The sequence below is a fragment of the Lepisosteus oculatus genome, chromosome 11 (genome assembly GCF_040954835.1).
Source record: "Lepisosteus oculatus isolate fLepOcu1 chromosome 11, fLepOcu1.hap2, whole genome shotgun sequence".
NCBI classification, from domain to species: domain Eukaryota; kingdom Metazoa; phylum Chordata; class Actinopteri; order Semionotiformes; family Lepisosteidae; genus Lepisosteus; species Lepisosteus oculatus.
In genome coordinates, this window is record NC_090706.1 from 14,672,617 (window position 1) to 14,696,317 (window position 23,701).

Consider the following 23,701-nt stretch of genomic DNA (forward strand, 5'->3'; position numbering starts at 1 on the left):
CTTTATATCTGTTGTAGACCTTTCTGAAAGTGGTTATCAGAAGTCCTTCAGAATCCTCGCTCCTCTGCCTTGCTGTAGATATGACTTGCTCAGCGTAGAGACCACCCAGTCTTAATGAACACGTGCTCCTCCACCTTTTCTCTTTGTAGCGGCCTCAGCGATGGTAGAGCTTGTAAAATGTAATAATTCAGCCCGGGGGGGTCTTAATGTACTGATTTTACTGGAGAGTAAATCTCAGTGGTAGGAAGTTGGTGAATGGCACACGACTGAGGTGGGTGGTCGATATTTAATTATTTAAATCACTCTTCTAATTTACCTATTGGGAAAAAGTCTGGTTTGCCGTCTTTGAAGAGCTCAGCTGTTCATGATGGAAAAGAAAGTTATTATTTTTCTGGTACACATTTCAGCACTGTTTAGTATATAACACCTTCTCTAATCCTGCAGTATGTTGTACTTATAGTTCTGCTCCCCCCTTAGTACAGTAATCAACTAGCGTGCTAGCTGTTTGTGCAGCAGTGAGAGGCATGACCAGCTGGCTGTTCTACAGCATTTATCAGACTTTTCTCTGTACATAATAGACCAGCAATGGCCACAGGCAGCCCAGAGTGGGACAGAGGACCGGCTGGTAGCTGGTGAGCCTCCAGTCTGGCTGAGGAGTGAGGAATGTGGCTCCACAGATGTGAGGGGTGTGCCAGTGGGGCTGTGCACTCTGTGCAGTAGCTGGCCTGGTCCATCGGCTGTCTGATGCAGGGAGGAGAACCGAGATTCAGTTCGGCCTTCAGAGATCAGCGTGAAGATCCCAGCCAGTCTGTTTCCATGATGTGTCAGAACTGGTCCGATAGTGCCACGAACCTCCTACTGGAGGGAGCGGACGGTACCGGGAGAATGTGTTCCTGAGGCCGTGCTGGAAGGTCTGGGTGAGCTGGCTCTCATGAGGTAGATGCGATCATCCTGATTTTTGCCGTCGCACTGTACAACATCGCTGTGTTGAACCAGGCCGGATCCTGTACAGCAAGGATGTGCTTTCCAAGCGCACACTGTCCTGTTCGGTGTCTCTACTGTGCCTAATGTTTCTGTAACGTCAGAGGAAGCACTGTACAGTCTCAGTGTAAGGCATTAACCCTTGGTAGAGGCCGAAAGTTTCTGATCTTTGCAAAAGTTTACTTCTGAAGACCGCTTCAACAATGACAGTATCCATGCTGGCCGGTGGCAAAACCACTTGGATGAGATGTAAGGATTTTATGGTTTTAGTTATATAGATTGATTTTGTGGTTTATGCTGCATACAACTCAGGTATTTGGACATTGAAGTGTGAAGGCAAAACTGAGGCTGTTTTTTGACATGAATGAGCCAATGGCGGGTGAGAGGGAACAGGCCTGATATTGCTGTAGGCCTTTCTCTGATTTTTCTGCCTGAACTCCTTGTTCCCACGGGGATCTGCAGTTTGACAGCTTGTCACGGATATGGAGACAGAAATGTGCGAGGACAAGAGAAACACTGGAACCTAGTTAAGGACGAGAAGCCGGTCCCAATAAAAGCAAAATTTTCTTGCCTCCGGGCATGTCACCTTCCATTGTCATCCCATCCTTTCTCCGAAGCAGAGAGGCTCGTCTTGAGACGCGAGCGCGGGCGGGGGTGGATGGGATAGCGCCACAATCAATTTTCAACTGTAAAAACAAGCCCAGCGGAAGCCTGTTGAAAAAGAGAGAGAGAGAGAAAAAGTGTGCATCTTTCATCTTTGTGCTGTGTGATCCGATGAGCATTGCAGGATAAAAATTAATAATGCGCCTTTTTCCAGAGTTTTGCCAGGGCCTAATTGATAGCTTAGAGTTGCTAAAAAAAAAAAGCCACCTGCCAATATAAAGACTTTTAATCTTGAGCTCAGAGGGATTCTGAATCTTTTATTTATTGCATTAAATGAAGCTCTGGTCTTAGTTTTTAATTGTATAATTTATAGGAGGGAAGCTTTGAACAAGTCCATTGATGGCTGTACTAGAGAGCTTTTAACCACGACTCAGTAGCTGCAGCGCTGGAGTCAGAGGTGTATTGGTAATTAAAAAGTGTCGGGCACATGCTGTGCACGTTCTCTTCTCTAATCGCTCTTACTGAATCAGCAGTAACGTGCTGTATTTGTCTCTGTGAATTAAAGGTTATTACCCTGACTTTCAATGGCTTTCCTTACCTTTAATTTGTACAGCTGTCTTCCTGTCCATGTGGTATCGTCATTACATTAGTTTGTTTTAAATCTTTTTTATCTCTGTGTTTAGAGTGAATGTTTATCTCAGGTGATTATTTTGGAGGGCAGGCTTGGGGCTGGCTCGTTGGCTTTGATTTGCGTGTTTCTATATCGGTGAAAAGAGTAGCGTTTCCCGTCCGCCCCCAGGATTAGTCAGGTGTGATCTTTCCAGAACAAGGATCATGGGACAGGTGAGAACGAACTGTTCAATATCTCATGGCAAGTATGGTCCACAGTGTGAAGACCCTACTGCAAATTGTAGTCTTTGTATGAAAAAGAGAAAGCAGTATCTGAATGAATGAGACCAGACAGCTGGAAAGGATGGTGCTACACAATGCTCTGAATCCTATTGCTGAACCAGTGCACTGCAGCCTGTGCTCCAGATTTTTCGTTCTCCGCCTTGCAACGTGAAGTTCAGCCCCCGGGGGCTTTTTTCTAAATCGTTTTATTTTCTGCTGCGATGAGTGCTTTTGCTTGCGGGTGCCAGTAAAAAAAAATCAGAGAGGATGTAAAGTAGGCGTCTTCCTGGTTTGCCGTTAAATGAAACAAATGCTGGCTAGTGAAAAGTAATTTTTATAAAAGCTCCAGCCGTTATGGTTTTTGCAAACTCTTGGCAATCAAAGTGTTTAAGATGCTAAGCGAGCGATCCAATGATTTGTTCATTGTCTGAATTAAAGGGCCCTATTTTACAGACAGTGGGAACCCGCAGACTTCCACTTGTTTGATCTGAGGAGGCTTGTGATGTTGCCCTGATCGGCGAGAGACAGAGAGAGCACTCGATGCAGAAACCACACCTCCTTTGCCCCATCAAAGGCAGGTGCCATTGAGCAGGGCTCTTTGCAGCTTTTGGTACTGAAGCTCCGGGCCCGGCGTTCACATAGTCCTGCCAGGCTTGATTATTCCATAATAACAGTTATTTGCTCCAGGCACCTGGCGATCTGCTGGGTGTCTGTCTGCAAGACGTTGCTGTAGCTGGGCTGCACGCAGACAGGCCCTTGCTCCTTCAGACACAGCGCTCTCTTTGGGGGGTTCCCCTGCAAGGGGTGGGCTTTATTATACAGTAGCTCACCTGTGAGATACCCCCCCATTGAAGCCATTCAGCAGGGGCTTTCCACAGCTGTTTAGCACTCAAATCCCCAGAGATTGCCAAGGTGTGCAAAAGAGATATTGCGCAATTAGATTACTTGTCGTTCTTTGTAACATGAGAAAACTAAGCACAAATCTTGGAATGTCCTGTCTGCTTTAGCACTGCTGTCTGTTAGAGCCTTCCAACGTTATGTAGGGAATGTTACAGACTCTTCAAAACCAAAGTGTTTGAACAGCCATGCTAGTGCTGCTGCAGATTGGTTCTGAATCACACCGTCCCCAGATCTACAGCTTGCACTGCCAACATGTTGGCATGCTTAGGTCACATCCAGAGGGCTCATGTGGAAACTATTGAAAGTGGCATTAAAACTGGGAACAGGAGGCACACCTGTACATAAAGTGACCATGTTCCAGGAAAACAGCCGAGATTCTTAGTTAGACAGGTTAGATAACAGGTAAGTAACTGTTCTTTCGCTCATTCTGTTCAGTATTATAGTGTGAAGTTAAAGCTTTTGGAAAAATCTGTAAAAATAACCTGAATAATGTGTGCCGCCTGTGATTTCCAGGGCATGTACAGGGTTGTTTATGACAAAAACTCTGATGGATATTCATGTTCTTTATTTTAATTCATATTTGCATTTTAATATTTTTCCCAAAGCATTGTCCTAAAGTTGTAATAGTTTTGCATGACGTATAGGTTGTGAGCCTTCCTCAACAAAGTCCTGTGCAGCTTTAGCCGTTTCTGAAATGTCATAAAGCTCTGTATAACTGGAGCTTGTATTTTTACAGTGCCATGTGGTTCAGTGTAGCCTGAGAAGCTTCGCTTGGTGGCAGTGTGGTGCGTCTGTGCTTTAATGGTACTGTACCTCCTTATGTACCCGTGCCTTTCTCAACCTGACAGCCAATCCCATTGACGTGCTGAGGCTCCTGGACATATCGGAGAACATGGATGGCGTTTCCATGGCGGCAGGGCTGTGCACGGCCCGGAAGGACATGGAGGAGGCAGACATGGCCTATAGGATAGAAAAGAAGATCCAGCTGAGTGCGCCCACCAAGCAGCTCTTCCCAGGTAATGTGAGTGGGGGAGGGAACAAAACATCATGTTTTGACTCCTATCATGGGGATAGATTGAGAGATTTTTTAACCTGTTGGCTTTCTAGCAGTTACAGTTTCATATCCCTAATGCAAGTGAGAAAAGTGTTCCGTGTGTTAATCCACTTTAATGCCCGCTGTTATCAAAGCCAGATTTGCCTGACCTTCTAATGAACCACGCAGGGCCTGAAGCAGATGCTTGATGGCAGTCGGTGCTTATAGCAGCGCTGCTGAAGAGCTGAGGGAAAAGGGGGAGATTTCTGGAGTGGGGAAAAATGGGATGATTTGTATTAAAACGGTGTAGCAGACTAGTAAGGCCTCATTTCAAATATCGTGTGCTACTTGATTCACCACATTACAGATCTTGCTACTCATTCCCAGGCCTTAAGGAATGTCCTACACAGATGGGCTGGGTGGATTCCTTGGAACAGTAGGCAGCTGTGTACCATAGCTGTGGGCTTGTTGGGCCCAGGTGGTCTCCTCTCACCTTTAACTGTTCTCATCATTGAACCATAATTATTTCACTTATCTTTCTTTGTATCTTAATATGAAAATCTTTTATATATACTGTATATTTGACCAGTGTTTTATATGTACTTTATGTCTTAACGGGGGTGTTTATATGCATGGTGCACATGTTGTTTCTATGGGTCATTGCAACATGAAGATGCATTGCGTTTTCTCTTTTCCCCATCTCCGAGTGGGGAAAATCTAATTAAGCCGATGCTGACGGATCCATAAGTCAGAGACTGCTTATAAATGTAATTAAAGAGGGAGCCTTGTCAGGGATAACGGTTCCCCACCTGTGTGGGTTGGAGATAAAGTGGTCGTGGAGGCGCGGAGGATCGCTCCGGTTTCCTTGTCTGCTTGTGAAGAACTGCAGTGAAGTGCGGGCTCCGTGACCCACTACACCCGAGGGGCTCTGTTCTGTTCCTCTCGCCAGCTGTTTCTGGGGAGCCTTCGCTGTTCTTTAAACTGTCGGGGTGTTGGGAGTCTCTGGTCTGTTTGGACCCATCCTGTCTGCCGGGCTTCTTCTGAAAGGCTCCTGGCTTGGCGGGCCCAGGAGCTGGAGCCTCTGTGGTCCAGAGCCCAAGTGGGAGTGGGTCGCCCTGTCCTCTCCGGCTCTGCTCCTCTGCAGGAGCGGTGCTGGGCGCGGCCGGTCGGAGTGCTGTTTGAGTACCTCGGCTGTGAAAACACAGGACATTAAATTGATTCCATCCCGCAATCAACGAGACCAATTCAGTCATCAGGAGCAGAGCCCTGCCACTGATCTAGGCTGGAGCTGTGCTCATCTTTCTCATGTGTCCCCTCCACCTTCTCCTGCTGTCCCAGCATTCCTTCCCAGCTTGAAATCCCAGGCTTCCTGGACCTTTCCTTTGGGAGGCCACACACAAATATGGAGGGACTGAGAGCATTCCTCTTTCTCATTATTTAGTCTACGACAATAAACACGTGTTCAGATCTGGCTTTGATACTGAGATGAAACAGGGCAAATAAAAGCTCAAGGCCCAAACCTGTTATTATTTTTAATTACACACCCAGTACTTGTTTTCCCAAGGAAATCACATTCTTCACACGTATCGCTCCCTTTTTTAATACAAGGAAACTTCTATTTTTATAACAAAGACAATTAGAAAGTAATTTGCCAGTCATAAATCACAAGTTCTGGAACTGACACAGAGAGTCCTATCATAATTAACATTTTTTTTGTTAAAAAAAACAAATACCCATGTAATCAGTTAAACTGAAATGGAAAAACAGAGCAGCTTTTTAATATTTTATTTTTTCTCTTAAATTTATCCAGAACTATTTGCCCCTGGTTGTGGCCAGAACATCTTTAGTAAGACCTGAGTGACTGTTTCATTCTGACTCGGGAAATTATCAGTGCGGTTTTTTTAATCAACATAAGAGAAATGCAGCATTGTGGAGTGTATAAATATCATTATTGTAATAAAATACCCTTGCCTCATAATGCAAATTACACAGTAACGCTAAAACTCTTGATAAATATCATGTGAATTTGACACTAGCATATTCTGGAGGGCAGCTGTCTAGTGGCAGGTATACAGTATTTCTGTGCATGCTTTCTCTTAGTGTCTCTGTAGGTCATTACGTGTAGTACTGGAGCAATTGTAATGGCTGATTTTAGAGACAAGCAAGTCATGTCATTAATGGCTGCGAATTCCCTCGTGAAAGGAATCGCTCATCTTATCAATCTCTCTCTTAAATCTTAAAGTTCAACGTGCAGGTGTTATAGAGTTCGGAGACCAGTATCAATGTCAGTAGCTAATTGAGCTGATCTCACCCTCTTTCTTCCTGAGCCTTTGTGCTGTAGATGATTTAAGGAGACCTGCTGGGCTGTCCAGGAGCTGATCTGACAGTAGTGGTCCTGCACTACTGCAAGAAATCTGCCTTGTACACTCATGCCCCTGTCCAAAAGAGACCTGTACATCACAGTGTGTGGTGGAGCGGATTGGGCAGGGGCCCCAGAGGGTTCTCGTTCCAGACTGGATGGTAACCCTGCATTCTCTTCCTCACCAGACACTGCATTCCCGGAAGCTTTTTCCATAATGGCCACAGTCCGAGCCAAGAAGGGATCCCAGTTCTTTCTCCTGTCCGTTTATGATGACCAGGGGGTCCAGCAGCTGGGTTTGGAGATCGGGCGGTCTCCTGTCTTTCTCTACGAGGACCAGAACGGCCAGCCTACCCCAGAGGAATACCCCATCTTCAAGAAGATCAACCTGGCTGATGGAAAGTGGGTACACCTGGGCTTCCAAACAGTATCTTCAAACAGGGGTTCCCAGTCCAGGTTCTGGGCACCCACACACCTGCTGGTGTTTATTGCACATGAGCCCTCAGTTAAACTATTGAACTTTTCTCAGACATAATGTTTAGTCTGAACTCAAGAGTAACTTCAAATCTCCAACCTTTGAGTGGAAGAAAGTAACTTACAAAGGTTCCAACAAAGCAACCTAGTTCAGTGAAGGGTTCATTTGAGTAAAGAGCAGCTATGAAAAGCAGCAGGTGTGAGAGTCCACAGGAACCTGTCTTAAAAGACAGTTTAATCACCAGTTTCCCTTCAGTGTCTACATCTATCAGTTGAGTGATTGATTGGGGACACCTGTAAATTATTCTAGTCCCAGAGAGCTGAAAGGTTGGGATCAGAGTTTGGACCTAGATGATCTCTAAATTACTTAATTTAGCAAAAAATCCGCAGAATTGATCACAGTTTAGATTATCCCCGCTCTATAGAAAATAGTGATTTTATGGTCACCGATGTTCCCTCCTGAACCAGAGGGCTCTCCGGGGCCGGGGCCGGGGCTGGAGACTTTGGTATAAACCAACGAACAATCACAGAGAATCATGCTGACTGTCAGCAGGAACCCTAGAAACATGTCAGAGTGCAACTAACGTGACAATGCATCTTTTAGACCCAGTAACACTTCCAGCTGCTGTGTTTTTTAAATCGGCGCCCTGTGGACTTTTTGATCCTGTGTTTGTTTGCGAATTGGAGCGGCAGAAGTATAAGCATGTGGACACAGTGTAGCGGAGTGCCTGTCTCTTCCCAGGTGGCACCGGATAGCGTTCAGCGTGGAAGGGAAGGTGGTCACCCTGTATCTGGACTGCGTGAAGCTGGAGAGCCAGGAGCTTCGCCGAGGAGACAGCCCCTCTGTCAGCACTGACGGCGTCACGGTGTTTGGGACCCGCCTCCTGGATGAGGAAGTCTTTGAGGTAGGGGCAGCGTCCGGCCTCAGTGCAATGTGCTCACAGTGCTGTTGCATAGAGGAGCGCATTGGATTAAGGGGGAACTTGGGCGAGGCCAGATTGTACAAGCCCAGCCTGGAGTCTAGCCAGAACAAGGGGGTTCACACCCCTACTCTTATGAACAGTGCCCTGTGAAGTGAACTTGTACCACCTATAGCACAGTGTCCTTGCTCACCATCCTGGGGCATTGGTTTTTATCTAAAGCTAACCAGAAGATGCTGTTTTCATTATTTTTATCGTAACAGTAAATTCAGCTCGTATTGGTGTGCAGCAGCGGTGTGCTGAACCTATAATCAAAAGATTAGCATCACCTCAGTGCTGTCACTGTCAGCTGAGACACCAGCCCCTCTTTCACTGGTGTGAGCACAGGTCCTGCGCTGTGTCTTCAGCTCCGAGCTGGACTGGAGTGCACGGTGGGGACTGTTTCCTTTGAGAACCTGTGCGCTTCTCACTTTGAAGACAGAAAACAAAAAGTGCTCCATGACTGTCTCACCTCAAAGTTCATCAGAGCATGCCAGTTTCCCCAGCTCAGGGAGATGGGCGTGTGCCAGTTTCCCCAGCTCAGGGAGATGGGCGTGTGCCAGTTTCCCCAGCTCAGGGAGATGGGCGTGTGCTTGTGGAGCCCACACTGTGTTTGCTCTTTCATCGTGCACTGAGAGTGCTCAGCATTGGAACAGGAAGGGTTTGGAGAGCTGTGTGCTCGATTTGTGTGAAATGCATTCACATCCCAATCCCACAGGACAAAATCAACAACATTTGTTGTTGACATTTTTGAAAGGCTTTGTCAAAATTAGTACCTTATTGCTGGACAAGAATTCCCAAATGGTTTTTCATGGATGGTGTGCAGTGTTTGTCAGAATACAATTGAGCTTAAAGTGGAGCACACAGAGACTTGTGTCCTGTTACAGCAGTGTTGAAATGAGGACCTATATCACAGTGAAAAGTGAAGCAGTATTGAAATAAATGCAATACATATTTATTGATCTACTTGAATAAAGACTCCCAGTGAATAAGCAAAGTTAAGTTTAATAAATTAAACCTGCTTCTGAAAGCTACTTGTGCACAAAGGTGTCCTCATTCTGCACAGAGAAGGAATGCAAGGTGTCCCAGCCCTCCTGTGGTTGACAGCACTGGTCCCCATGAGGCTGGTAGCTGCAGGCCCTCCCTGCAGGTTGGTAATGTGCACAGCTGGGTTGCTAGGCCTGTGGGACCAGGGGGGAGGAGTAGGGAGGGAGGAGCCCGTGGGGCTGTGTTTCAGTGGGTGCGTGTGGCTGTCGTGCTCTGGGGAGTCCTCCAGCCCGCTCTGATGGGAGAGGTGGAGTGGGCCGGTGCTTGCAGAGCGCCGACTCTGTAATTCCCACAGCTGGAAAAGCACACCTCGCAAAGGGAATGACATACAGAAGTGGAGTGTACAGTATGTGTGTGTGGGGGGAGAGGTGCTATATCATGCCAGAGACAATTTGTCAGGGAGGAATGCATACGCAGCTTGAGCAAAGCAAAACCTCATTGTCAGTGCTTTCTTCGATACGTCCACACCAGAAGAATCCAAGGGCAGCAGAATGTGTGGCTCCTGGGCAGAACTGTGCAATCCTGTGTTTTTGCCGGTCGAAGACTTTTAAGCTTCCTTCACATGAGGTGACCCTTTGGCTTGAGCTGTTCGCAAGCAGACGTTTGCTGTATTGTACTGAGAGAGGCGTGTGTCAGTGTGGGGGCACACGTCTGATCTCCGTCTTCATTTAAGCCAGAACCTGAGGCGGATCGACTTTAAGCAAGTTGCTGTTGGTGCTCAGCGTTTGAAGTGGGGAGGAGGAATGAACTGTGTAATGTGCCCTAGTGGAACGATTACTTTATATTGCAATTTGAGCTAGATTTAGTGAGTTTTTCATTCTTTTCACGTTCGTAATGAATCCCAGGGTGGTGAAATATGCCATTAAACTCGAATCAATGTTTAATGACTGGACAGGAGGTGAGGCTCCATTAATTGTGTGGAAGAACCTGCTTTGAATCAATCACATTTACTGCTCTTTGCACTATACCCAGAGCTCTTTAATTACTCCGTGGAAATCAGGGAAAGAAAAATGCAAAGAAATCTGTTAGAAAAAACACAAACTGCCTACAGTGCTTTCACAGAGGGGTTAGGAAACTTTCCTCTGATGGGTGAGAGCTGCCTGACATACTGTACAGTATACTGTATGTTTGTATGTTCCCTCTGGGGTTAATGGCCTTGACCTAGTTAGTCTGAGAGCAGCTCTATAAATGAATGAGCTGTCATCGTTGTCTTTGCACATCCAGGATAAAGACTGGTTTAAAAAAAATAAAATATAACCATCCATGGAGTGATCTAACCTGCATTTAACCTGCATGTCTTTACTTGCTCCTTGCCCTTGGGAGTTATAGCTTAGGAAGATGTTTTTTTTAAAAAAAGCCCATCTTTCTTTATGTCATCCCAGGGTGAGCGTATCCCTGACTGTTTTGTAAACGCTGGAGGCTCGTCCTACCAGGTTCCAGGAGAGGAGGAAGATATTCCCAGCTCTCTTAGGGAGAAGCTGGTGCTTTCTGAGATGCTTCGAGGTTCCAGCTCTTCCTTGGATTTGAACTTTATTGCCATATGTAACTGGTACATGTACTGGTACAATGGAATTCTTACTTACAGAACGTCTCTCGATTGTTAAAACAAGTGTAAAAACACAAAGTGCAGACAGTGCATCAAGACAATATACAAACAAACAGTAGACAACCTCTCGGCCATTTGGCTGGAATTTCCTCCAGTTGGTAGTTCGGACGTTGTGAGGTTCATCAGCCCTTTTCTCAGTCCTTCTACCGTTCCTGCCTTTTCCCTGGGATTTATCCTGGATAAATATGGGATGGGGATTATACATTTTTGTTTCCTACATGGTGTATACTTAATTACCATACTTTCACCGTGCTCTTCCCATGCTTTCACTACATGTTCCTGTGCTGGTGCTGAACTTTATTGCTCAAACAAATCACTGACTCACTGACCCACTGAGCTGCAAGCATGAGTCAGCAGAAACATACACAGACACAGGCATGCTGCAGACTGGTCCCAGGCAGTCTTCGGGCAAAAGCCTCTGGGTTTCTTTCCATGGTCAAAGGACACTGAAGTCCACAATCTGGCTAGCAGTTAATTCAGAGAAGCGGCGCTGTAAAGTTTGGCTTTTTTTATACAGAACTCCAAAAATGTGGCCCCTGACCCGACCACATTAAAGCTATAATAACGCAATTCCGCTTTGGCATTAGGGAGAATGGGAAAGGAGCGGGAAGTTCGGCCAGTTCCCAGACGCAGGCTCCAAAACTGGGCCCAAACAAAGGTCCCAGCTCAGTCTCTCAACGTGGGATAACTGGACCCTTAGCGCATTCCTGGGCTTTGCTGTTTTGGCCTGGAGCGGGAGAGTTGACCTCAGATTAGTTTGAAAAACAACGGTGACGAGGCAGCCCCAAGTGGGAGCGGAGAGCATGCCTCACGAGGCTCTCCAGCGCCTCTGTGAAAGGGCTCGAGTCCCAGCATGCCAGAGAGACCCTCTGTTTCTCCCTGTCCTGCCTGCTGGCCTGAGGGAGGGGCTGATTTCCTTGGAGTTGTCTTGTGCAGTTTTTTTCCTTCCTAACCTTGTCAAAGGCCTGCAGCAGTACTGCACAGTGCCAGCAGGGCGAAGCCGGGAGAAAAGCGGCGAACCTGCCCAGCGAGTTTCCACCGCGGGGATGGCGTTCCTCTGACCTCATGGGGCGTTTGTTTTAAGATGTGGTACCGCTCCAAACAGGCTCTGTTGGTGGATCTCAGCGGCCCGTTCTGTATGTGCCTGTTTCCAATTTATGCTGATGTGTTGTTACTGAGACTTCTTGGCTTGTACTTTCCGTTTGTCCCCTTATCGTACAGATTGTTCCGGAAGAGTTGGTCAACCCGGCACACGGGTGCTTGCTGAGCGAATAAGTCAGAGGAAAAGTGCGTTGTGTACCTCAAGGGTCTCACAGCTTGACTGGACGGTACGGCAGGCCAGCTGGCAGCAGTGGGCACAGGAAGCGACGGTGGGGGAGCGTGTTAAAGGCGCTGGCCGCACTGCGAGATGCCTGCAGGGCATGAGGAGCCATTGACTCCGGCTGGAAATACCTGGCCGGGTGTTCTCTCTCCCGGGGCGCAGGGTCGGCCCTGGCAGATTTACAGCGCCGGGGGCGGCTTTGCCAGGTGGCGCTCTCAGCACGGCTCCTGTAATTGAAAACAGGGCTCGTTTCTCCGGAACGAGCAGGGGCTGGCACGGACGGCAGGGAGGAGCGTCAGCTGTGACTCTACCACCGGCTGCACTTCTCCTGCAGGAAAATACAGAACACTCTTAACCCCGCGGTGCTAGCAAGCACTCGCTCCGTCGTCAGCTGCCTCTGGTCTTCCCAAACAGACTGCCAGGCTCAGTGCAGCCTCGGGCATGCACGGTCTCTTATGAACAACAGAAAGAAATGCTTTTGTGGTTTTGTGGCATATGATTCATATTTCCGATAGAGAATACCGTGCACCTTATGCTACTGTGATAAACTCATTACATGCTGAGGGTGTAACGGTAATGGGGTAGCTGGTGCCACAGGCTCACAGCTCCAGAGCTGTGGGTTCAGTTGTCTGTCCGTGTGGAGTCTGCATGTTCCCTGTGGGTCTGTGCACTGGCCTGGTGGTTCTGTGCGCTCTCAGTCCTGCAGGTGCCCTGCGCTTCCTGGAGGGGGTCTGGCTGATGATGGATGATGGATGATGGAGGAGTTGGTAAAAGCCCACTGTTCTTCAGAAAGCCTACACATGCACTCGTTGGTAGTAGGCAGAAGCTTTTTGATAAATTGGACTCTGTTTAGGGAGGAGGAAAATCTGTTAAGATTCACTTAAAAGCTTTTTGCGAAGACTGGGGCAGCTGGAGAGACTGAATGTTTTCAATTTAAAAAAGCTAGGAGAAGTGATGCGAAGAACAAAGCCTTCAAGGTCTGCTTTAACCATCATGCCACAGTGAAATCTCACGGCTGTGGATATGCTTTTATATGACTAACAGGTTTGCTAATGTTCAAAGCTCCAGGTGCTGGTAGCTTTGCTTTAATTAACCTTTTAATAAATACTTTTTTTTTTCTTTGTGAAAGCTTGTTGGATTTTTTTAGTACATCTTAATAACCTGTTCATGTGGTTTTAGTATTTCTTTTTTCTTGGATTTTTCTTCTATGGTGGGAAAACAGTGGAAGGTTTAGCAGAAGAGTGGAGAAAAACAGAGTGAGCAGTGTTGCTGCTGGCGAAGTTAGAGCTGGGGTCTGGTGATTAAGGTGTGTAAACTGGGTTTTGTAGGGAATCAGGTGCTGTCAGATTACAGAACTGACTCGGCCTGTGGCTCTGGACTTGAGGATCCCTGTCCCTGCCCAGGAGTGCACCTCACTTGCGTCACCGGCCCTGTTGAGCTTTTTTTCGCCAGTTGTCTTCGCAGGGTGGCAGCTTGTGTAAAGGAGAGCTTGCCTTGGCACCTGAAGAAGGTTCCACAGCTGAAACGTTGTGTTTCCTTTCATCTCTTCTCAGCATGGAATAAACCTTTTACTGGAGCTCTGGGGCTGAACAGGCGATCAGCTGTGTACTGGGGCACAGAGGAATGCCTGGTCAGAGCTGGGGGGTGGAGGGGCGTCATCGGCCCAGTGGGGCCGGGAAGAATGAAGGCAAACTGGCACTGGAAAACAGGGAGGGAGGGAATGGGGACTGTGTGACTCACACCAGGGGGAGAGGGAAGGCGCCTGTTGGGTTTTGTTAGAACAATCAGCCCTCAAAAAGAAAATAAAGGGAAAAAATGCAGAAACATAGCTTAACGAGGTTAACAAATTAGCTAATTAGGCGCTGAATGAGGAATGTGTTGTGAGGAGGCGGTAGTTGGCGTTTCTTAGAGCTGCTTCTGCCTGTAAGCTGTTCCTGCTTATGAAGGAGGCAGTTGAATCCCAGACAGTAAGAGAGGGCTCTACATGTTCGGAGCAGTTGCGACGTAGTCCATTGTTTTTTTTCCCCGTTTTTATTTCATTTGTCTGTCTGAAGATCTTAAAGATGTAGTGTAGGAATCTCTGAGAACACGTTGGACTCGTGTTCTGAATTGTTGGTTTGTGTGCAGAATTTTTGAGGGACCTTTTCAGTGCTTGTGTCCAGGCTGGTCCCCAGTATTCAATGCTTGTGTCCAGGCTGGTGGACGTGTTTTAACCCATATAAAGTATGTGTGCTTGTGTTATGTTCACTTGTGAATGTGTTTGTGCGCCTGTGTGCGCAGGCGTGTGTCTGTGCAAGGCCTGATAAAGATCTCCTGGGATGACATGCCTGTGCAGGTACGATTTTCCACCTCTTGCCAGGAATTTTATATGGGGGATAAAAGACAAGAGAGCCAAGGAGGATCCCTTGAGGTGTTTCGCCACATGGTGCGGACCTGTTCTTTAAATTTCAGCCTTCAGCGGTGCAGGTCATCTGGTCTGGTCTCCTCCTGTGACCTAGCCCAGGCAGTCCTGCACATTACACAGTCTGTGTAATGAATGAGCCGATTCTGCTCTCAGGGTCTCAAACACACAAACTCAGGAGAAGGAGAGGCTCCGCTCTTGCGCTGCTCTCACAGTGGGGAGGACAGCCTCACTGCACTGTGCTAAACCAGGAAGCACTGCAGGGCTATGTCCCTCAAGGACAGGAGTTAACCACACTCGCTTACAGCAGGAGGCGTTATGGAGTCCTGGAGCTGGACTGTCGGCAGGTTTCCAGTTCAAGATTTATTACACCCTGGGGGCGAACTTGTTTTACCGCAGAGTCCCAACACAACGATACAACAAAAACAGATAAACATCACCAGCAGAGAATACAGTACAGCAGTGTTTCAGGAGATAAGAAGTTATTTTACATTTGTTTGAGACGGAGTTTGCAGAGGGGATGAAAGATTTCAACTTCCAGTGCAGCTCCTAATGACCGGCTCGTTGTTGGCTCAGCTGGACTCGTATAAGAACTTCTCTCAGATCCTCATGTGCTGTAGCTTTCAAGAGTCCTAGAAAGCCTACAGGCAAAGTGGTCCTCCAGGTTTGCAACTGGACAAACCTGGTTTGCAACCTGGTTTATAGCATCACATAGAAGCTGCTGATAGGTTGTACTGCTTGTGCCATGGCCTGTGATGATAAAGTATCTGAGGAGATTGTTGCTTTTGGTTAATTACTAACATCAAGTGTTACCTTTAGTTATTTTGATGACTGATTTTAATGGATTACATAGCACTCAAGTATAAAGTCTATAAATCGATGGCAGAATTGTACTAACTTAGATTTTCTTTAAAAGCAAGAAAAATTTGGCAACAGTAAAAATCTACATGACACATTTTACGATGTGGCTCTGAAAAGCTGTCAGTGTGGAGGGAAACGTGTGAGTAACAGACTCCTCTTTCCCTCTCCTCTGTGTTTTTGCAACACGACGCATTAGGAGAAACGCTTGTCATTGCAGAGCTGGCGGTTGGTTTGCCTGTTAAACTGGGCGTCCGTTAGGTTTCCGAGAGTCATCTCCTGAGTCCACATGGTGTGGCGGCAGGGGAATCAGGCTGTGATGCTACCGGCCATCAGGGGAAAACGCGCCTTCCTTGCCGCGTCCCTCCTCTGGTCACAGTGGAGGTGCAGTGCCAGGGCTGGCAGCTGTGTTACACGACCGTGTGAAAGCGCCGTGGTTCCAGCTCGCTTGAGATGCAGAGACGGACCAGAACAAAAACAGAGCTGGCAGAAGTGAGTTACGCACTGCTTTTCTGTACCCCTGTTGAAGTATTAATGGCCTGAAAGTGCTCTGGCGTGTGTCCAAGTCAGGCCCCCAGACAGCCATATCAACGGAGGACAATGGCTCGGACATTTATAGTAGCTTGGCGCGTTTTTTTATAACCTGGGTTCTTCTGGACCCGGGCCATCTGGCGTGGATGCCAGCTTCTGAACCACCCAGCTCCCCTGACCTCGTTCTGTGTTACTGTAATAGATCACTGTGTGAGCTGGCAGCCTGCAACATTGCTTTTAGAATTCACAAGCAGGGGTCGTTAGGGCCCTGGTCTGACGTAGCTGAAAAAATAATCTAATGAATACCAGAGTTTGCTGTGCCAGGAGGGTGGAAAACAAGTCTTTTTCTCACCGGAGAGGCCGGCGTTACATGCCGATCCCCACAGAGTTGTCTCTGAGGGCTGGCGTGCCAAGACCACTGTGTTCACACTTATTGAGGAACCCCCTGGTGAATGAGTGAATGTTGATATTGACATGTTTTAAAGTTTATGCCATCTTTGGATTGCGTGCTTTGAGATGTGCTTGTGTGCATATACAGTATGTCTGTGTCTGCTTGCGTGTTTCTGCGTGCGCAAGTCTGTGACCGTGTGAGTGTGCCTGTTTGTGTCTGTGAGCGTGTGCGCGGGCGTGTTTGTTTCTGTGAGCGTGTTCACGTGTGCGTCTGTCTGTGAGCATGCATGTATGTGTATTGTCCTCTGTGAGTGGTCTTACAGCTCCGCAGCAGAAACACATCTGCCAGCTTTCACAGAAAAGTGTGACCTAGAACTGCGTTGCTTTATTAGCCGAGCTGAAAAGACGTACGTTTTGGTACATAGAATGAAGCCAGGAGCAGAAACCATATCATAAATAAATATAATTTCTGTGTGTTTTCCTGTTTTGCCTGTGGAGGAACATTTTCATTTCAGTGTGGAATTAACCTCTCCTAGCCCACATGCTGACACAGCCCCCCAGTCACCCCTCTTACATTATTAACATTGTTGTTATTACTGTTGCTGATCATCCTGTTCAGATTTAACACACTTGAGTTTAAGGGAAACAACACTGTAACCACACAGTGTACATTTCTGTGGTTTATGAACAAGACAGAGCAAAAAGAATTGAAAGAAACTGTAGGGTATCGTCTCTCACTGACAAGACGGCCGTTCTCCTTTGTTCGAAAACTGTGATAACTCTATGTAGTTTCTCGTAACGTGCCGTGTTTTCTTTTGAGTTGTAGGAGTGTAGGCTGGAACTGGTAACTTGAGCTCTGGACTTACGGGAATATGGGACAGTTCTGGCAGGATTCCTGGTCCCGGTGTTTGTTTGTTGGTTGATGTCTCTCCAAATTCTGCAGAGCTTTGCTGTCATCTCTTTACAGATCCAAGTTCAAAGCTTGCAGCTCCAGACAGAGGCAGCTGTGCAAACCACAAGGGGTGTGAAGATACCCCTGTGTTCACGGGGCGCATCTGGAAGATGTGCCCCTGGTTTCTTCTCACCGGCCCCGTCTGTCATATCAGCTGTTGTTTTTCACTGTGCACGTTCAGCTTTTAGTAGATGCATAAAATCCACAAAGGAGTTCGGTTAAAAGTAAAAACTTTTAACGGGGATGGGGGGCACAGCTGGTCTACTTTGGAAAGAGTTCACTTTTGGAAAAGCGAGGGTATTTTTCTCCCTTTTCATCTCTGATTGCAATACCAGAGGTGTTGAGTTCGGAAGCCAGCGTGAAAGGACGCGCTCCCGGCTCAGGATGGCGGAGGTGCCAATTGGCTTGGAATCGTCTGGCTGAGCGTGACGAGAAGAAAACGCCTCATAAAGGAGACAGCATGCTGGGAACGGCATTGCAGTGTGAGGGGGTGGCCGATTCCTGAACATTACCCACAGAGCAGCTCTAGTGCGGGTGACTGACACGGCACAATTGCACTGAAAAATTAAGCTTTTATGCTACATTTTGATTACCCAGTTTAGTCCTTTTTCATGTTGTCTTAAAATACCCCATTCACACCACGAACCCCCCTCTCCCTCCCCAAGTTTACACCTTTCCTAGAGGACTGGTGATCGACGGCTGTTCTCTGCAGAAGATTAAAGTTTTCACCTGCCTCTTGCTTTTTCTGAAATACAGCCCCATACAAACTGCCTTTCTCTCTTATCTAGCTCTGTAGAGAGGTACTGTATGGTGAATCTGAGTCTCAATGCCTCGTAAAAATAATTGTTGCTTTCAAAGTGATAGTGAGAGAGCCTTCAGACACTACTACTCACAGTCCTTCAGGTTGTGCTTCTGGAGTATTTAATACCCATGTTTCTATAGTTGATATACTGTAGATATTTCTGTCAATCTCCCAGTCTCTTTCCAATTTATTCACTCACATGTCTGATTATCTATCTTTCTGCCTGTCTTGATGTGTCTCGAACTGTACGTCCATCTTGTGTATCTGTCAAACTGCCTCTCTGTCTGTCCTATCTCTGCACATATCTCATCTGTCTGCTTAGTTCCCCACATGTCCAACCATTTGCTTTGTATTGCTGCCTTCATTATTGTAGAGACGTAATAGCTCAGCATCTCGCCACATGTTCTGGGACTACTGATGGCAAGAACGAAGGAAATGTGAACTCCACTTCTTTGCAGCTTTTCTGACTGCGTGTGAAAATTTGAGATGGCAGAACAGGGCCCTCAACAAGACTTTCTCAAAACAGTCAGATGGCTTGGATGGTGATTGGAATTGGTGCCTTGATTGCTTTGATTCGCAGAGCTAATGGCAGACAATTGCCAAAGCCCACACTTTCTCCTCCTACCGCCTGTCTTTGGGGGGGAAAGCTGATCTCTTTAATGTGGCAGCAAAGTTTCGCAGTTGTTTAAACCCAGCTAAGCCTGACCCAGCCTGACTAATTACATCCAGTAATGACAGAAAGAGGGAGAATGTCTTTAAGATAAAAAAAGATCATTTTGCCTCCTATTTCTTATTTTTTTAACATCAGTGTCCAGGCTAGGTGTCACCCTTGGCTTGTACAATTTGGCCTATGTAGAGTTCCGTCTCATTTCAATTAGTGAAGCATTTTCTTACTCTTCCACCTGCTTTGCTCTATAGTGGGTCTGCTGGTGCAGAATGGATGTTGTGTGTCACCCAAATGGATGCATTTCAACTAGATGAAGTGCCCCCTGTCTGGCATGTAAAGCATTTTGGGATGAAAAACCCTGTAGAAGGAATTATTATTGTTACCTGTACAACTCATTGCAGCCTCAGCTGAAGGTGATCCTGCTGGAACAATTTCCCGTTTGAGAGATGCATGTTGTCCTGTTTAGGCTGTTACTGGTTTTCAGAGAAGGCTTAACACATTATTCAGTGGCCCTGATAAGTTGGCCATTGAGTCTAATAGGTCCCTGTCTACACAACTTGAAGCTCTGTGCCCATACTGCATTTTCCATACCACTAATCCACTGTGAATGAGTGATTTTTTATTAAGAGGGGGGAAGATACAGTTTTGCAGTGTCCAAGAAGCATAAGAAAAGATTTAAACTATTAGCAGGTGATTTTACTGTACTGAAAGATGTGTGACACTTGCCAATTTCATTGGGATATTTTGTTTATAAGTACGTTTGTGAATAGACAGGTATGTACTGGTGCAGAAGAATAAGTACGTGTAATGAAGATAACCGCCGTGCCTGCTGGACACCAACACAAACTGAAAAAAATGTCTTGACATCTGTGCCCGATTACTTGAAATTACACTCCCCCATGCCCAGTCCCATACACCTGCTTGTAATCTGGGCAATAGGAATTTCACCAGCTCCCACTCGGGCTCACCTAAGTAAACACAAGCCTACTCCAGCGAGAATTCCTACCAGCCATCTCCATCACAAACAACAGGTTGTAAAAATTCCACTAACAAAAATTCCACTGACACCTGAAGAAGGCTCCACGGCCGAAACGTTGTGTTCTCTTTCTTCTTTTTTTCAGCATGGAATAAACCTATTACTTGTTCCAAAATTCCACTAAGGCCACTCTCTCCAGCTGGGATTTGTTCCTCGAAGCCGAGCAGCTACACTGTTTCTGTTCTTTCTGCGAAAGGCACAAAGGACAATCCTGCGTTGCCCACTTCACTCCCTCCAGTGTTCCTTTGTGACGCCAAGCGGTGGCTTCGGGTGGCTTCGAGTCTCTTCCTGTCCTCTGTGTTCACGTCCTCGTCGCTGACAGGCTGCCAGAAAAGTCGTTTCCTCCCCACAGGACCTCCGCGTGTCCCGGTAACCCCTAACAACAAAACAGCCCCCGTTGTGAGAAGGGAAAGCAACGAAACCCCAGCTGCCCTGCCCCCCCGCCCATTCCACAGAAGACAACAAATGAGGATTAAATCCCAAACAGCAGGCCTTGGCTGCCTTTCTGTTCCTATGGAAACCCCACTCCTGCGTCTCTGTAAGGATGGTCAGACGGAAAGCGCTTTGAAAGAGCTGTGCCAGTTTCCCCTCACGCTTGCATGGGAGTCGTGGAAAAAAACTCTGAAAGCTCACTGTACCTGCTGCTCAGGGATATTTGTCTTGGCCACTTCTTGTGCAACAGTTCATTTTTTACATTGCCTGTCTGGTCACAAATCTCATAGTCTAACTAAATCTGCTACGACCTTTGGAAGTTTCTTTGAACTTCTGCATTCCTTTTGCTCCTACTGAAACTCTGGTGATCATTCTTGAAATGGAAAGCTTTCTTTGAACCAACTGTTTCATCTATGACAGGCTAGCCTTCAGGCAGATTGTTTGAAGTTTTGTTTTGCAGATACCTGTTGTACTCTCTCTCTGTTCTCTGTACCACTTAGTAACGCGTTAGAGTGGTGCTCCTTAATGACCGAGTGCTGTGGAAAAACGGCAAACGGTTGATGGATGGTGTTGGGTCGTGGCCCAGTATTGGACGACAGGGGGACTGGAAATGGAAGGATGGAGTGGGTTAGGTTACAGGCTGCTTTATGCAGGCCTGTTGAACTGGCTGCGGGGTGACTCGGTGTCTCTTGCCTTTCTCTGTCTAGGGTGATATCCAGCAGCTGCTCATCCTGGACGATCCCAAGGCCGCGGTGGATTACTGTGAGCACTACATTCCGGACTGCGACTCCCCGCTGCCCTACTCCACGCTGTCCCAGGACCCTGGGCAGTCCGAGGTGAGAGACTCCTGTCCCTGGGGTGGGTCGTTCCCCCCTCCTGCACCGGCCTAGACAGCACGCCGCCCTGGGGCAGGCAGATGCAGAGGACCGGCTCAGATTGGGCCCAACAGTGGAGCTGCTGTTGCGTCCACCTCCAGTACCATTTCCAGCTTTTCAGCTCTTGCAGTATCAGGACCACATTCTCTGCATCAGCTTTTGTATTTAACAGGTGTCCATCCAAAGGACATTCAGGAAATAGTCACTTTACTTGGTGCAAGTTGGACTGCATGGGTCCCTTTTGGGGCCAAACACCTGAATTAAATCAATATCTATTTACTACTGGGCCTGGCAGGATTCTGCCTCCAAGGGAGTTCTAGGGCATAGCAGTTTAATGAGGCAATGGAGTTAGAACATGAGATTTCACTGTCTGTCATCATCGGGCATCACAGTCTAGTTTGTTCGACCGTACCCAAAATGTGTACCACATGTGGCACAATTCCATGTTTTACAGGAATTAATACCTTGCACACAGATAGTAAGAGAAGTACTTCATCTTCCAGTGAGACCCTGTGAATAGATAGATTGCTTAGCCTATTGATTGAGTGACCTCCTTTCTCACTGCTATCCTATTTGTGGTGCTGTGCGAAATCTCTTCTCTATCACATGCTTGTAGAAGAGTGAATGAGATTTATTTTTAGAATGTATTTGTACTGCTAAAACCCTGCATACTTTTTTTGTCCATTCCCAGACAGAGACAGACACAAATTAGTAATCGTTAGTAAGGCAACACATTAATAAGGCAACAATAATAAACCAGTGAGACTAATATCTTTCTTCAGTTTTTTAGAGATCCAAAAAAGCCGTAGCTTATATTTTCGCAAGTATTTGCCACCTGTAGCTAGTTAATTTTTCTACCACGTTTTCACTGCCTCTTTTAATTAAGCAGCACCCCTTTAATGCAAATACGTGGTTAGGTCTGTCAGTAATTTTCTTTGTTTATTCTGTGCACGATACTCAGTAGCAAGAGTGTATATCAACTCTGTGAGTAATGAAAGTGACAGTTTTCAACAAAAAAGATTTTCTTTGATGTATTGTCGTTGTTTATTTAAATGCCATGTATAAGGTTTTGCTATCGCCGGTTAATTTTAGTCCTGATTTAGGGACGACTTACTGTATGGATACTCCAGGCTGCAGCCAGCAACATACTTTCAACAAGAGTAATGGGTGTTTCTGAGCATGCTGCACTGAGCATGAAATCGCAGTATAAAACCCCAGTGAGCTCAAAGCCAAGTTTGCAAACTTCTTATTTTTCCCAGGAAGACGTGCAGTCAACTTTGTGAACCCCCCAGTGGAGGAGTCATCCTAAGGTTTCTCAGGTTTCTTAAGAGCTTAATGAGTCGGGGAACTCATTAAGCTCTTAAGACCTGTTAGAACTGTAATGCAGCAATGTGCTCTGAAGCTTCAATCACAGTTTACTTATGTGCAGTATACAGTAGATTCATAATAAATGTGTTTCATTCCATTGGGTTATTGTACACCCCTGGCAGAGACAGCAGAATACTTTTTTTCTGTTTTGTGTGTAAGGGAAGTGCCCATTAACACCCACAGTAGTATCTACAGTAGATTATCCGAGTACATGTCTCCCCAGTGCGGCTGCTGATCACCGGTACAGCCTTCGGAGAACATAGGGGCTACACCCCGGGGTGTTTCGGGGTGTCATGGGGTAGCAGCTAAGTATGGCCACTCTTAAGTATGGCTTTGCCACCCCATTTTAGGCGTTACCTAAAATCCCATCGTTGTCTTCAATTTCGAAAACGTAAACGTAGGCAACAATTATGATGCGTCTTAAATGTTTTTTGAAGTGTGCAGATGTTGCCTATCTGTGTCGGCAAGTATGTGGCAGATCTTTGTAGGTTGTTCCCATGCGGCTGAGTGAAAGTTGCGCAAGATTCTGGCTCTGGCTTTTGCCTCATTTCTACCTCGCTCGTGGTGTCATACCCCCTGTATGACCAGTTACCCTGTGTGACCAGTTACCAGTTACCCTTTACCAGCGTAACTGGTGCACGGAAGAATAGTAGTACACCTTTTAGTAGTGCAAGCTGTTTTACAAGGCAAATACTACAGTATCATTAAAAACTGCCACCCTTCTGCCAGCCCAAATATAAAATCCTGGAGACGCCACTGCTGGGAGGGGAGCTGACACTGAGAGTTGGCTCCCTGGTTGGAGAGCAGGCTGGCTGCCTCCTCAGAGGGGGCTGTTCCACACTCGAGAACCGTGCCCAGGGGAAGGGGGTCTCAGATTAATTATCCTTGGCCCGGGCACTGCCTGTCTCCCACCTTCCCACCTTCTCCCCCTGCTGCTAGTTTCTTAGACTGTGTTTCAGTCCATTTTGGACCTGCAGCAGTCGCCCGCTGTTCGACCAACACTGAAAGGGGAAGCATGATGTGGCCTGTGCTGCTTCAGTGCAGAGCTCTGGCATTGAACAAACGGGGTGCAGAAGACCCCCTCCCCACACACACATATTTCCCAGTACCCATCTCACTTACGACATTTTTTATCTCCGCGTTGCAAATCCCAGTCACATTGAAATGTGTGGACTGGCTATAAGTCTGGCACCCACATGTCAAGCAGGACATACT

The 23,701-nt window shown here is 46.9% G+C and overlaps 1 protein-coding gene across 2 annotated transcripts in view; it reads left to right on the plus strand.

The window, feature by feature from the left end:
* The window catches only part of col5a3a (collagen, type V, alpha 3a), a 114,724-nt gene that overhangs the window by 16,957 nt on the left and 74,066 nt on the right, over nucleotides 1-23,701 (plus strand). For both annotated transcript variants that reach the window (XM_069195759.1, XM_069195760.1), the window contains exons 2-5: nucleotides 4,224-4,391; nucleotides 6,956-7,169; nucleotides 7,984-8,146; nucleotides 20,951-21,079. In XM_069195759.1, coding sequence (XP_069051860.1) covers nucleotides 4,224-4,391; nucleotides 6,956-7,169; nucleotides 7,984-8,146; nucleotides 20,951-21,079 — 674 coding nt within the window. The remainder of the gene's footprint in view (nucleotides 1-4,223; nucleotides 4,392-6,955; nucleotides 7,170-7,983; nucleotides 8,147-20,950; nucleotides 21,080-23,701) is intronic.